We start from the raw sequence: 14,689 nt of genomic DNA, 5'->3' as shown, positions 1-14,689 counted from the left end.
GTCTGTGTGTCCGTGTGTAAACACGATAACTTGAGTACCGTTACAGCTAGGTTGATGAAATTTCATATATAAGTATTATATCAAAATCGTAGATCCGTATCAACTTTTGAGCGATTTCCGATAACCGGAAGTGGTACTTTTCCTACTTTGAATTTTTCAAAAGCCTATAACTTGAGTACTATTTCAGATAGATAAAGGAAATTTCACATGTACGTAAAAGATATAATTCTCTACCTTCTGTTAAATTTTGAGTAATTTCCGTTGACTGGAAGTAGTAATTTACGATACTTCCGATTTCTCAAAAAACTAATGTAAATTTTAAAAGTACTAATAATATTGCGCACTATTATGCGCTTTTTTATTGGGCGTTCACTTGGTGTGCAATTAATTTGTCTACGAGATTTTATTCTATTTTTAAAACTTTAAGTATTTAAAATGGATTAAAAATCATGTCTATAGCCCGAGTTCCCATCCCCTGTTATTTTATATAAGAATATTCGAGAAAGTTTAGGGGAGATCACTCCCGGTTTATTTATAATGCAAAAATGTGACGTCGCAACATCTGAACCCCCCCCCTCCCCCTCATCACATATCGTCACAAAATTACGGACCCCCCCTACGAGTGTGACGTCATTTATGGATGACCCCTTATGTTTTATGTGACAGCTATGTTTTATGTGACTTTTTCTTCTTCTTCGTTCTTAATCTTAGTGTTGGAAGAGACCCCTCTCCATCACAATTAAGGATACGTGTCAACTGGTTATGCGACATTGAGGCCATTGACTCCGATGTCAGCCTGTTTTTCTTTTTGGATTTGCTTCCATAGCCTTTGTCCAACCAAGAACAAACTACAAGGCAGCAGTTGTTTGTTTTTATGTGACAGCTATGTTTGATGGGACAGCTATGTACGTGACACTATTTATCACTGGTATGTTGTTATGTTCTGGTGACTGTAAAAAAATGTGATCTTTCACTTTAGCCAAAAGGTGTACAATCTATATCGTACTGCTGTAGGACCACAGGACAACAGGATCAAAGGACCACAGGACCACAGGACCATAGGACAACAGGATCAAAGGACCACAGGACCACAGGGTCACAGGACCACAGGACCACAGGACCACAGGACCACAGGCCCACAGGCCCACAGGATCAAAGGACCACAGGACCACAGGGTCACAGGACCACAGGACCACAGGACCACAGGACCACAGGACAACAGGATCAAAGGACCACAGGACCACAGGGTCACAGGACCACAGGACCACAGGACCACAGGCCCACAGAACCACAGGGTCACAGGATCACAGGACCACAGGACTACATGATCAAAGGACCACAGGACCAAAGAACCACAGGCCCAACAGGCCCACAGGATCAAAGGACCACAGGACCACAAGATCACAAGATCACAAAATCACAGGATCACAAGATCACATGATCAGCGGACTAGTTAAAGAAAATAATCTGTTGTTTTTTCCAAGCGTAGAAAAATTGCTCATATCTGTTATTCATTACTTCCTAATTATAGTTCACTCCGTATTTATTCATTTGTTATTTCATGCCCTATAAGTTCATTTCCAAAAATGTAAATCTACGTGCCTGAAAAAAATATAAGGATTCATTATCTTAATGTCGTAAATTTAAAATTCATTTACATATTTTAAACAACAGTTTACCTTGTTTGAAATGCTTACGTTTTAAGGGAAATAACCAATTAAAACAAAAACTTCAGACATTTTATGTGTTACTACCCTTAGATTTAAATTTGCCAACATATATATCCGGTGCTTTAAATTGTTTATGCTTTTGAATAGAATTCAAGTTTTCTTTTCATGCTTTTGCCACAAATCAAATATTTTAGTTCACATTAGAAGAAAAGTTGTTTTTTTTTTAAATTACCAACTTTAATGGATTTTACCTCAGTTTTTTTCTCCTGTGCCGTTCTCCTTTACTCGTCATCTACCTTTCTCTTTACCTGCCTACGTATTAAATTATTTTTCACTTTTTTGTCTCAATCTTATGTTTCAATCGTCTACTCCGTTCTCGCTTCCTCCACTACGTAAATAACAAAAGAAAGACTACAATTTTAAACAGTTTCATATTTTCTGCAGAACTGAAATAAACTTGACACGTTTATTTTAAAATATGTAAAACGCGTGGTTTAAGAATCAAAGCATCTGATCTTGTCTAAAAATAGATAACCCTGAAGCTTGCCTTCACGCATGCGCAACACGTCACTAAAAAACTGCACACTAAAGTTCTTTCATCACGAACAGCATCTAGACTTTAATCTTAATGAAGTACTTGAAATACATCTCCCGGTGAAAGCCGGCTTTGGTTCATGTGTAGGGTCTCGCTGCAATTTCTCTCATACATCAAAATATTTTACTTAACATTTATTACCTGATAAAAAGAACCATTGTATTCCATTTTTGTCTATTGTCAACGATTTAATCTGGATTCAGTTTTTAAGTTCTTGGTTAGATTTAAATGATATGTTGATAAATGTTGAACAAAAAATGTCTTGTACAATATTGCAGACACCGTTACATTCAGACTATATTTGCCTGTCTTGTATTTTTGTAAAACAGAAAGTAAATTAACATTTCGTGTTAATGATGAGTTAGCGGAAAATAAAAAATATTCTCTAAAAATCTTTAAGTTCACGAGGTGCTTAAATTTTTAAGACATCAGGTAATGAATTCTTATTTGAATATTTTCAAAGACAGCTTGTCCTGTTGAGTATGCATTCTAGTTAGTGAATGTGCTTATTATATTGATCAAAACAACGTGTGATTAATCCTGTATTTGTTGAGTTGAACCTGTATACAAATTCAGCACCTGTGTATAAAATGCGAAAACTATCTTGTATCGCTGTTTAAGATCCTGTAAATCCATTAAATAAGATATATCTTACATTGTCCTTAGTTTATGAACCCTACACAATATCCCATTATCATCTTTAATAGTCTCCCCTTTCTCAAGCCGGCACGAGTTATCTGAAATCTCCTTATAAACGAATCAAAATTTGCCGGGTAAGCATGAAGCCTGCTGTATGTGGATATAGCACGCGTTATGTCAGGCAAGTTTAACTACGCGTGGAGGCACTCAAGAGGGTAATAATACATTCTGGTGGGGTGGGGTGGCTAGAGTTTTAACTCCATGTTGAATAATCTCTGTACCACACAGAGCCCCATCGCTGGCTGACCTCGACCTTTGAACTTGTTTATGATGTGGGGAACGTAATTTTATGACAAGCAGAAGTTAAGTTCCGTTTTTTGAAATGGAGTTGATCTAAACACGAATGGAGTTGAATATAGTTTTCCGTGTTTCATAATTCTTTAGACGCCGTAACGTGCGTGGGACCCGCAGGTAGTAGATCAAAACTTTTTTGCTAGATCTTCGTTCTTACGTAGGCGAGGTCATAGAAACAGATGAAATCTACTTCATCTACTGTGTAGAAATTCAGATCAAGAAACTGAACTTCCGTGTATTTAAACAACCAGGCGTCAGAACAGCACACCGAATAGTTGTGTGAATAGATTTGATTCGGGCAAGAAATTCAGGACAACAATTGCATGTGGAAAAATATGTTTTTATTGTTATTCGCGCCAAAGTCATCACTGGGTATGGTTTTTGTTAAAACAAGTAATTGAAATTACATGGGATACATAATAAAAAAATAACAAACAACTTATTGAAATGACATGGGATACATAATTAAAAAAAATAGCAAACAAGTTATTGAAATGACATGGGATACATAATTAAAAAAAATAGCAAACAAGTTATTGAAAAGACATGGGATACATAACATAAAATAACAGACAAGTAATTGAAATGACACGAGAGTGAGTTCACATAACAAAAAATTAACAAATGACGTTTGGTCGATGCACAGATATAGGCTCAAATGAAATATGAGTAAAAAAAAGTATATAAAAATAACATGTAATACAATACTATAACAAAGCATAATAATAGCATAAGGGCATTCTGTGAATGATTGTTTATCTTATTGAAGGTAAAATGATTACATTGTATGTCACGATAGCCTGTCATAATATATAGTCATGATTACACCATGATTATAATGTCAGTGAACAATATCACTCTGTCACGTTGAGAATGTCACGATGACAACTTCACGTCTACAGTGTCAGGGAACACTGTCACACCATTGTCACGTTTCTGTCACTTTACTATCACAACACTAACGTGACAATGACTTCACGACAACTCTGTCACCTTAATTGTGTCCGTTATTGTCACAATACTCACTAAATGCCTCGCGTTACCCACTGCATTCAGTAACATATCATCAACCATGGAAAACTTCATCATCCATGGGATTCTGTAATTAAGACGTGACCGTTGCCATGGTCACCACACGCCATTTCTATTTCAGGTCACGTGTTCAGTGATTACTGTCTTGTCTCAGTCTATTTTTGTTGTAGATTATGATGGAGTAATCTCCAAGACAACAAGACTAATATAATCACATGTTTCCTATGATAAAGTAAACTTGACAAGTTTCATACGGTAAAGTTCATGTGATGACGAAGTTGATAGGATAACACGTTTCCTATGACAAGATTCGTATAATGACAATTTTAAAATAAAGGTAGTATAAACTGATAACAAGCGTAGAGAAAAGTTGTATATAACAAGTTCAGCCTTATGATTCGTATGCAACGATGAAGTTTTTATAACATGACAAGTTTGAAATAACAAGTCTTACGTGATATGTGCTTTATGGAGATGGTTTTATAAGTTTGATCTGAAGACAGAACAAAAGACATATATCACAACCTACATATAATACTGCCAGACATTAAAATTTACAACCAGGACATAATCTCCGGAACAATTTACTTACACGGCGAAGGAATGATCATGCGTGAGGATGATAAAATGTAATACTTTAGGAGATATTGATCAACTGGGATTTTTTGCAAAGTAAATAAATATTATACAATAAATTGTATTGGTTATTTATAACACAAATAGGCTTAATTTAAAAATAAATATATATGATATTACATCAAGAAAAAGGTAAATATAAGCTTATGTCTTTGTATGTACTGATTGTGTACTGCGGGGGTGTACTGGGATTGTGTACTATACACGAGGCACTAAGCATTATTTTGTCTTCCATAGATGCGGTGTCTATGTACAATTGCTGTTCATGAGTCAGATGTTGAAGTCCTAACTTTGAGTCAGAATTTGGAGTCGGTACTTGGATAAGAACTTGGTTTGTATAAACATCTAAAGTTTAATTCAAAACCGGAGTCGAAATTGTTCAACAAAATGAATTCCGATTACTGTCAAGTCAATTCTGAATGTCCAAATTGAACCTATGAAGAAGTCAAACTGAGTAATTTCTGATGAAAGTTTTATTCATCTCTACAGTTCTGTGTCCAGTGTGTGTTTCTCCCTACTCTAGCCTCAAGACGGACACGTAGGGTTTGAACCCTGGATCCCCGGGCCGGGCAGTCTGCACGGGGGGTAGGATGATGTTTATTGAGGTGGGGGACTGTGGGGGGCTGTCCTGCAGACTAGATGGGGCGCTGACCCCGAAGTCGCCGAAACTTGTGATCGACGGTGCTGGGGTGTGTTTAGGGGTTCCTGCGGGGGTCGGTTTGGGGGTGTGGGAAGGGGTTTGTTTTTTCGAAGACTTGCTGGAGCCGGATAATTTCTTTGACGCCTTTGGAGGCTTGGTCATCTGAATAACGCCAGTGTCGCTGGATTCATCTTCCCGTGGCGTGGTGTGGTCAATCTCCAGGTACAAGCTGTCTTTGACGGAGTGTTTGCTTGAGGCTCTAGATGCCGTGGGGGAGGGTCTGGAAGATCGAGGCAGCAGTGAAGATCCCTGCGGGTTGTTGATCTGTGAGTTTAAGTCGTTAGTTGGGTTAGAAAACGCCAGTTGGGTTTGTTTGTTGGTGTCACGGACTTTAGCTGTTTCTTTCTTCTTCTTGTCAGCTTTGGTTTTCGCGTTGTTGGCGGGTGGGTGGATGTGGTTTTTACCCACTCCATTGTCTGAAATGTCCACGGCTGTGTACGGGTCAATGTATTGCGAGCCGTGGGTGTTGAGTATCTTAGAGCTGCCCCAGCGGGCACTTCCTTTGCCAGAATCATCATCGTCCTCTTCGTCTGGGTTCGGACAGTATCGCTTCTGGCAGAGAATGGCTACTTTATAGAAGAGCAGGCCGATGATCATGACGTTCTTGGAGGAGAAGAAGATGAGGCTGTACCCAGTGAGGCTGAAGGTGACCATTGTGTAGACACGGACTATCAGGAACGGGAGGTCTTGCATGCCCATTGTAAGAAATATTGCAAAAATTTCATTCCGGAATTTTTTAAACTCGAGGTCTTCATCCGGGTCTTTTGTAGTTTCAACGACCACGGTGATGTTTCGTTGCCGTTTGGGTTGGTGGATGACGGTGATGGTCATGACGAACTGGAGGACGGAGAAGGACCAGATGGCCAGCACGACGTAGTTCAAGGTCAAGCTTGTGCGGACCTCCTGCTCGCCTATGAGGGAGAAGAACTCCATGATGTCTCCACCGATGCCGATAAACGCGAACAGAAGTTCGACCAGCTGCTCTCTGGTGACCTTGCCCCTGGGGAGGATCCATCGTGTCACAAACAGGAAGTAGGGCATCATCTCCTCGACTAGAAGAATCCACGTGTTGGGGGTCAGTTGCTCGGTTGGAATCTGTACATAACAAAAAAAAAACGTTACATAACATTCTGTTGTATTTTTTTTTATAACCTCTACAAATGTCAAGTGGCATTTGATGTCTTTATAGGTGTCATAAAGCATTTATTGCCTGTTAAACAGATCACGATTTCTATTTTAAATCTTTAGTACACCGTTCTTATCATTGCTACTGTTATAAACTCAAAGTACAAATACACTTGCTGTGTGTCTAGAAATGAAGTAAATCCACTCGTGTTAAGGAGCGTGGTAAATGCAACAGGAATGTGTATCCATAATGTTGGTGTAGAGAGGTAACTCACCACTACAATGTTGGTGTAGAGAGGTAACTCACCACTACAGTGTTGGTGTACAGAGGTAACTCACCACTACAATGTTGGTGTAGAGAGGTAACTCACCACTAATCCTGAGACGGTTTGGTTGACCTCAGGTTGGTCCAGGGCGGATTCGTTCCCCTGCATGTATTTCCTGGATTTGTCCAGTTCCAGCAACCAGATGCACGGCAGTACACAGCCCAAGTAGAACAGGAAACATGGCATAAATCTGGGGAGATGGGGAACATGGTATAAATCTGGGGAGATTAGGGAACATGGTATAAATCTGGGGAGATTAGGGAACATGGCATAAATCTGGGGAGATTAGGGAACATGGCATAAATCTGGGGAGATTAGGGAACATGGCATAAATCTGGGGAGATTAGGGAACATGGTATAAATCTGGGGAGATGGGGAACATGTCATAAATCTGGGGAGATGGGAGAACATGGTATAAATCTGGGGAGATGGGAGAACATGGTATAAATCTGGGGAGATTAGGGAACATGGCATACATCTGTGGAGATGGGGGAACATGGTATAAATCTGGTGAGATGGGGAACATGTCATAAATCTGGGGAGATGGGAGAACATGGTATAAATCTGGGGAGATGGGAGAACATGGCATAAATCTGGAAAGATGGGGAACATGGCATAAATCTGGAAAGATGGGGAACATGGCAAAAATCTGGGGAGATTAGGGAACATGGCATAAATCTGGGAACATGAGGGAACATGGCATAAATCTGGGGAGATGGGAGAACATGGTATAAATCTGGGGAGATGGGAGAACATGGTATAAATCTGGGGAGATGGGGGAACATGGCATAAATCTGGGAACATGAGGGAACATGGTATAAATCTGGGGAGATGGGGAACATGGCATAAATCTGGGGAGATTAGGGAACATGGCATAAATCTGGGAACATGAGGGAACATGGTATCGGTTAATTTTTCAACATTTTATTTATTTTCCGTCCCCATATTTACCGTAACCCCTCCGTGGTCACAATTCGTAGAACGAATACGGAGGAAAAAGCTGTAGATTCGAGCCGATTCGTATCAGTCAAATACTTGCCGCGCCGGTGAACTAGCGACTCAACCATCGCTGTGTCAACAACCCCCGCCCACATGAGACCTGACTTCCGGAACTTGATCCCCGGCCATTTCCAGTCCCCCCCCCCCACAGTCCGTCATGCACACAACATCAAACATAGACAAGTCCTACACCCCCCCTCCCCTATGTTGTCCAACTGTCGAGTCAACAAACCAACCCTACTCCGTCTGAATTAACGGCTTTCAGAGCAGGACGCTCCCCCCCCCCCCCTTTCCTGCGCTCCCTCTAGGCCTATAACTCTTTGATTACTTACTGTCAATCGCATTCACTACGTATACCAGTTGAAAAGAATATTTGTTGTTGAAAGATTACACACAGCTTAAATAATTATATGTAACCATTTTGACGTCGTATAGCAGCACACTATGAGAGTTGAGCCACCTAACTGCTAGTACACTAGTAAGGTGTACTGTGTAGAACTTCTTATTTGACCGGTTATAGATTACATTACATAAAGTTAGAATTAAAGTTAATATATGTGTCAAATTGGTTCGTATAAGTTGTTTAGCAATATAAAATAAAATGTTTTTGTATGTTGATTATCGCCACAACAAAAAACATATGAATATGTCTTTGTAACAACAAAAAACATATTATGTATGTAGGAAAGCAACAAATCCTGTCATGTGATTACTTGTCACTTAAAACAATCAAGCTGATGTAATTATCTTTAATCGATTGCATACGAAAAAATTTGATTCGATTCAGCTTAATTTTCTTAATTTGTGATTGCACCCACTCCTACCGCCACCTTTAATGTACTTTTATCTTAATTTTTTCAAACGTTTTTAAAATCTCGAGTGTATACGTATAACTTCAATAACAGTAGACACACCCCAACTTAATTGAAATATTTTTTTCATCTTAAAACGCTTTAATCAAATCTTTGAATGGACAAAGTTTTCTTGAGTCGGCTTACCGGCACCATTGAACCTGGTACGCCAGACTGGCTATGTATAGAAGGCGCCTCTGTGTTTGGTTCGGCCGTCTAATTATATGGGTTTAGTGTTAAGTAGAGATTTTTGATGAGGGTTTCTAAGTGTTAGGTTGGTTAAATTATCTAGAGATTTATGATTAGGTTTTCAGTCCATTATTAGTGGAATATTTTTATGACAAAGCAAACATTTAAAGAAAGGTCTTTTTAACAGCAAGAACTTTGGTAGGTGATACAAAAGTATGTGGGGTACAATGACATAATATTTATGTTAATCATATGTGTACCGAGTCATGAATTATTGCGGTTGGGGTATGTGTAAGAGAGCTAGGGTGAAGTGGGGGGGGGGGGAGACAGTGTAGGGGTGGGGTGGCGTACTCAGCTACCCCACGAGATTAGCTCTACACAAAAATGGGTTCTCTCAACGTTTGGCCAAGAGAGGTTCCATCTTAAAGATGCCCTTGACAAAAGCCAGATCTAGTGTTGACGTCTGTCATATCATGGATAAACAGCTGGTTATGATTTAAATTACACACTCGCCCCTATCTCAGGGAAGTTGTTAAGTAAATTTTCACCCAACCAGGATATGGCGTAAATTTATTTCATATATTGGGGACAATATATGTAACGATGTGGTTGGATGGTAGACCATACGTCTGCTAACCAAAAAGTCTCAAGGTTGAATCTCGGGTTCGTATCTGTAGAACGTCCCTGAGTCCACCCAGCTCTAATTGGTACCTAACTCACGTTAGGGAAACTAAAGTCTGCTGGGATAAGTGCTGTACACACTATGGCTTCATACGGCGATGTCACAGAATTAGATGAACTCCACTTCATCTACCCATAATGGACCGCCTGGGGAATTTTACTTTTTTTTAAATATATGACAGTAAACAAAGAACAAACGACATTTTATAACCTTGCATTAGTTGAGCCAAGGAACACAATACAACAGACATCTTAGATACTTTTAGAAACCAGCACAACAAACATTTAACACCAAACGAAAGAGAAGTGGCCTACAGATAGATCCTAGGTAACATAGTATTTCATGGGCTAAATTTAAACAGAACTTTTCATTATGCATTGCTATAACTTAGTTTTAAAATGGACTACACTAGTATTTACTGATATTATAGTAACAAAAAGCTGTACATTTCTTATCATTTTTTTTTAAATTAGCAGCCGAAATACTGTTGTATATTATTTTTAAACTAAAACGGAAAGCGAAGGTTTGGATGAAAGTAGAAAACAACTATTGTTGTGTTTATCAGCAACGAGACGGTCACTATCTCCAGAGGCGCCCGGGGACAAACTTTCAATCTGGCGCCCCCCTCAACTTTTCGATTTGCACCCCCCCCCCCCCATCCTCAATCTGCAAAAAGGGCAGCAAAATTGACTTTTTAATTTGTTTTTACAACCCATTTTGGCGCCCCCTAAGGTCGGCGCCCGGGGACATATGTCCCCCCCCCCCCTGCCCCACCCCCCCCACCCCCATCGCTACGCCTCTGATCATCTCTTAGATGGTCGACATGTATTTTATAAAAACCTAAGAGGTCTCAAACTATAACTAGTATAATAGCAGAATCGATGACATTGCTAGAATTTATTTTAATTTTATGCGCATTAAAAACGTCTAACTCAGTTTATTTTAATTTCTTGGTCTAGATGGCTTTCAAAGTCAACATTGCACAGAAAAACGTTCAGGGAGAGAAAAAAATTACGCCCAAGATACATTTTTTTATGTGTAAAGATAAACGGTCGCTAGAAGAGTGAATTAATATTGACTCCGACATCATAAGAAATATTTCGTTTTAATTTGTAACGAGAATGTGTGTTACGTAGTGGTGTGATAGTTGTGATTCTGGTACAGGCATATACCTAAAGTAGACCTGGAGAACGATAAGCCAACATTATATTCCAATACGTATCACGTATAAATTTTTAAAAAAAGTAAACATATATATCAACTTATAAATGGACATCTATTTCTACTTATCTCTACATCTCGCTCTCTCTATTATATAAATGCATATATATATATATATATATATATATATATATATATATATATATATATATATATATATATATATATATATATATATATATATATATATATATATATATATGGGATGGAAGTGTGGACACTGGCTAGACACAGGATACAAAATGTCAGAACGTTGACATTTATGACAAGTCATTCAAATGCCATCCACGAATCTCCACTAGCGCCGCTACGACTCTAGAACTAGTCCCTACAAATTTGTTCAAGTGCTTGTCTAAGTAACCAACTCGCCATCATTAGCCATCTCACAGCTTCACGGCAGCAAGGGGAAACCACCGCGGTAAGGGGAACAAACTCCCATCACAAAAAAATATGGAGTTATCCGTGTGTTCCGTCTTGTTGAATCTGGCGTTTTACTCCTGAATGAAGCTTTAGAAAGCGATACTTGTGTCTATATACTTTGTCCGTGCGAATAGACAGACAGTTGGTCAATAAAGGGAGGCGATAACAGCCAGGTAGGCGGTGTTGACATGAGAGTCAACGAGAAACTCGAAACTTGCTGGGTCAGAGAGGTTTGACGACCCCTCTTGACCTGAAGGGTGCAAATAGGGCAGGTGAAGTAGAGTCTACCTCGAGACATTTGAAACTTGCTGGGTCAGAGAGGTTTGATGACCTCTCTTGACCTGAAGGGTGTAAATAGGGCAGGTGAAGTAGAGTCTAGCTCTAGACATTTGAAACTTGCTGGGCCAAAGAGGTTTGATGGCCTCTAATTACCTGAAGGGTGCAAATAGTGCAGGTGGAATAGAGTCTAGCTTGAGACATTCGAAACTTGCTGGGTCGGAGAAGTTTGATGACCTCGCTTGACCTGAAGGATGCAAATAGGGCAGGTGAAGTAGAGTCTAGCACGAGACATTTGAAACTTGCTGGGTCGGAGAGGTTTGACGACCTCTCTTGACCTGAAGGGTGCAAATAGGGCAGGTGAAGTAGAGTCTAGAACGAAACATTTGAAACTTGAGACCTTCTAGTTCAACTACCAATCTCGTCCTGAAGGAGCAAAAGCGTAGGTGAAGTAGAGTCTTGCTGGAACCGTTAATCTCATTGACAGGAGGAGTGAAGCTTTGTCCGTAAGATACATTGACACAAATATCTTGTCACGTTATCCCATACCGGAGTTATAAATAATGATTCATATGATTTTATGCGAGTCATTAAACAAGCACTTGCAACCTTATCGGAGCCAGTAAATCAACACAGACACAGCAACATTCAAACATTAGTTATAACAAAGTTTGCATTGATTCAAGAACCGAAAAACTAAAACAACGAGTGTGAGTTCCTAACTTTCTACTAGAAGGGTCGAATTAAAGAATAATTGTTTATGGCCCTTGATGTAGTTTTTAGTTATACTTCTTTTTTTTTTTGCATGATGGATATTCAAGTGGCGCCACTAGGGTTAATTGTGAGTGGGACTTGGTAAAGTGGGGGTCATGATTATATCTCAACATCGTGGTGTTAATTATCTGAACATCATTGTGGTAATTACTTGTACATCATCGCATTCATGCGTCGTTCATTACTCAATGGACAATTAAACACTAATTAACATGAGAATCAGGATAACTAATTATATTACACTGGTAGACTGTTACACACATACATACATACATATATACATACACTATACATGTATACACTACCCACGCAGCCTCACACTTATACACACACACACACACACGACAGACACTACTTATAAATTACCGATGTAACGAAACTCCTTTGAAATCAACTCAAAACTTTGGTTTAATTTAAGTGAGGATTGGTTTAATAAGTACAACACTTGAACACGCGTTAAATGGTTTTTGTCTTGACTGAACTGGTCGCGTGGTCATTTGACCTAATAAGGGCAACAAGTATCACTTAACAATGAAAATGATAAACGTCCTTTCATCTTTTTCTAACGGCGTCAAAGTAGGGAAATGTTTTAAGTGTCTGGATTGGTGAGTGGGGGAGGGCTGGTCAAGTGATAAGAGATCGTTTTGATATAAGGGGGTTGGTGACATACAAATAAGGGATCGTTTTGATATAAAGGGGTTGGTGACACAAATAAGGGATCGTTTTGATATAAGGGGTGGGTGACACACACATAAAATGATTGTATTGACATAACTATGGGATTTCTTGATACACAACTAAAGGGTCGTGTTGATATATGGGATAGGTGATACACAAGTAAAGGGGTCGTGCTCACGTTATACGAAACTAAATAGAGAGTTTATCATGTCATTCGTCGTACAAACTCAACACAGCTGGCAAAGTCTTTCTTCGAAGAAAATTTAGACATAGCAGCTGATTCTAAGGAAAGTGTATCAATCGATTCTCCTTTAGGTTATCTCTGTTGGTTTTGTAAAATTAAAGTTTATGTAACAGTAACTGGTGTCGTAATTGGGTTCGATAGGGTGAGGGGGGGGGGGGGGGGGCTTCTTGTAATGTTATATAATTTGACGTATGAATGCATTTAGAGACGTTACATAACAATAAATGGGGACGGGGTAAAAATACTTTTTTGTGTTATACGGAATAATTACGATCCTTTATATATTCTAATATCTCTTTGTTTGCTTTATACCACATGTGACATGAGTTATTATCTTGATCTTTAAAAACATGCAATTGATTTATATTGTTTTTGTAGCTAAAGTTATAGTCCGAATGTACAGATCAGATATAAAAAAAAACAGGGGACTGTACTCACCTTTGGTATTCCCTCCCCTTCCGTCGTATCACCGTGTAGAACGACTCGGCCACAAAGAGCACCAGAATGACCGCCAGGAGCCAGTACATGGGGTCCTCGTAGCTGACCGTCACCCGCCATATCGCCACCAGAGCGTGGATCAGCAGAATAAATCGGACAATGATGGCCTTGAGGATGTCAAAAAACACGACCATTCTCGTGACGTCACGTTCCTGCCACACACCCTAGGTATCACGTCACAAACTCTGATCTTTGAGGATCCAATGAGTATCGATTTCTAATCGATAAATTAATCCGATTGATTGCTTGAAGTGATGTGAACACACGGACTGAGGTCCCCTACAGCTGATGTGTGAGAGAAACTGTGAGTGCCGTCAATGTTGGCTTAAGTATCTCTTGAGCTGGTCACGTGATGAGTGCTGGTGAGTTGGCGTCAAGTTGATGAGGACGTTGGTGAAACCTGGAGGTGATGACGATATCAGTTAGTGGGGAACAAGTGGGGGAGGGAGGAGGGGAGGATATATGGGGGAGGTTGATGGGTGGTGGGTGGCAGGTGGGGAATAAATTGTTAGATAATAAAACGGTCACAGGGGTCACGATTTGTTCTCAGGTTGAAGAGGGATGGGATAGGTTTATGAAGATAATTTATAGGATGGGGAAAAGAAAGGGGGGGGCAGTGATTTTTATGGAAAACTGAGAAAATGGGGGAGTATGTTTTGGGAGAACTGGGAGAATGTGGGAGGGATGTTTATCAGGGATGGGAGGATGGATGTTGTGTAATATCGGTTAGAGGTTTAGAGTTTGTGAGTGATATAGATAACGATGGGTTGGTTTTGGTAG

General features: G+C 39.6%; 1 protein-coding gene across 1 annotated transcript; it reads right to left on the bottom strand.

The window, feature by feature from the left end:
• Positions 1–5,410: 5,410 nt before the first annotated feature.
• On the bottom strand, positions 5,411–14,088 carry LOC131957095 (transmembrane protein 26-like). The gene is made up of 3 exons (XM_059321783.1): positions 13,850–14,088; positions 7,123–7,267; positions 5,411–6,721 (listed from the first exon to the last, which is right to left on the bottom strand). The coding sequence occupies exons 1-3, from the start codon at positions 14,041–14,043 to the stop codon at positions 5,441–5,443; spliced, it is 1,620 nt and encodes a 539-aa protein (XP_059177766.1). The 5' UTR covers positions 14,044–14,088; the 3' UTR covers positions 5,411–5,440.
• Positions 14,089–14,689: the final 601 nt, after the last annotated feature.

Source organism: Physella acuta, unplaced genomic scaffold (genome assembly GCF_028476545.2).
Source record: "Physella acuta isolate Inbredline_101_S28 unplaced genomic scaffold, ASM2847654v3 ptg001206l, whole genome shotgun sequence".
In the NCBI taxonomy this organism is placed as follows: domain Eukaryota; kingdom Metazoa; phylum Mollusca; class Gastropoda; family Physidae; genus Physella; species Physella acuta.
The sequence above is the reverse complement of the archived record's forward strand: the minus strand, read 5'-3'. Positions and strand labels throughout refer to the sequence as shown.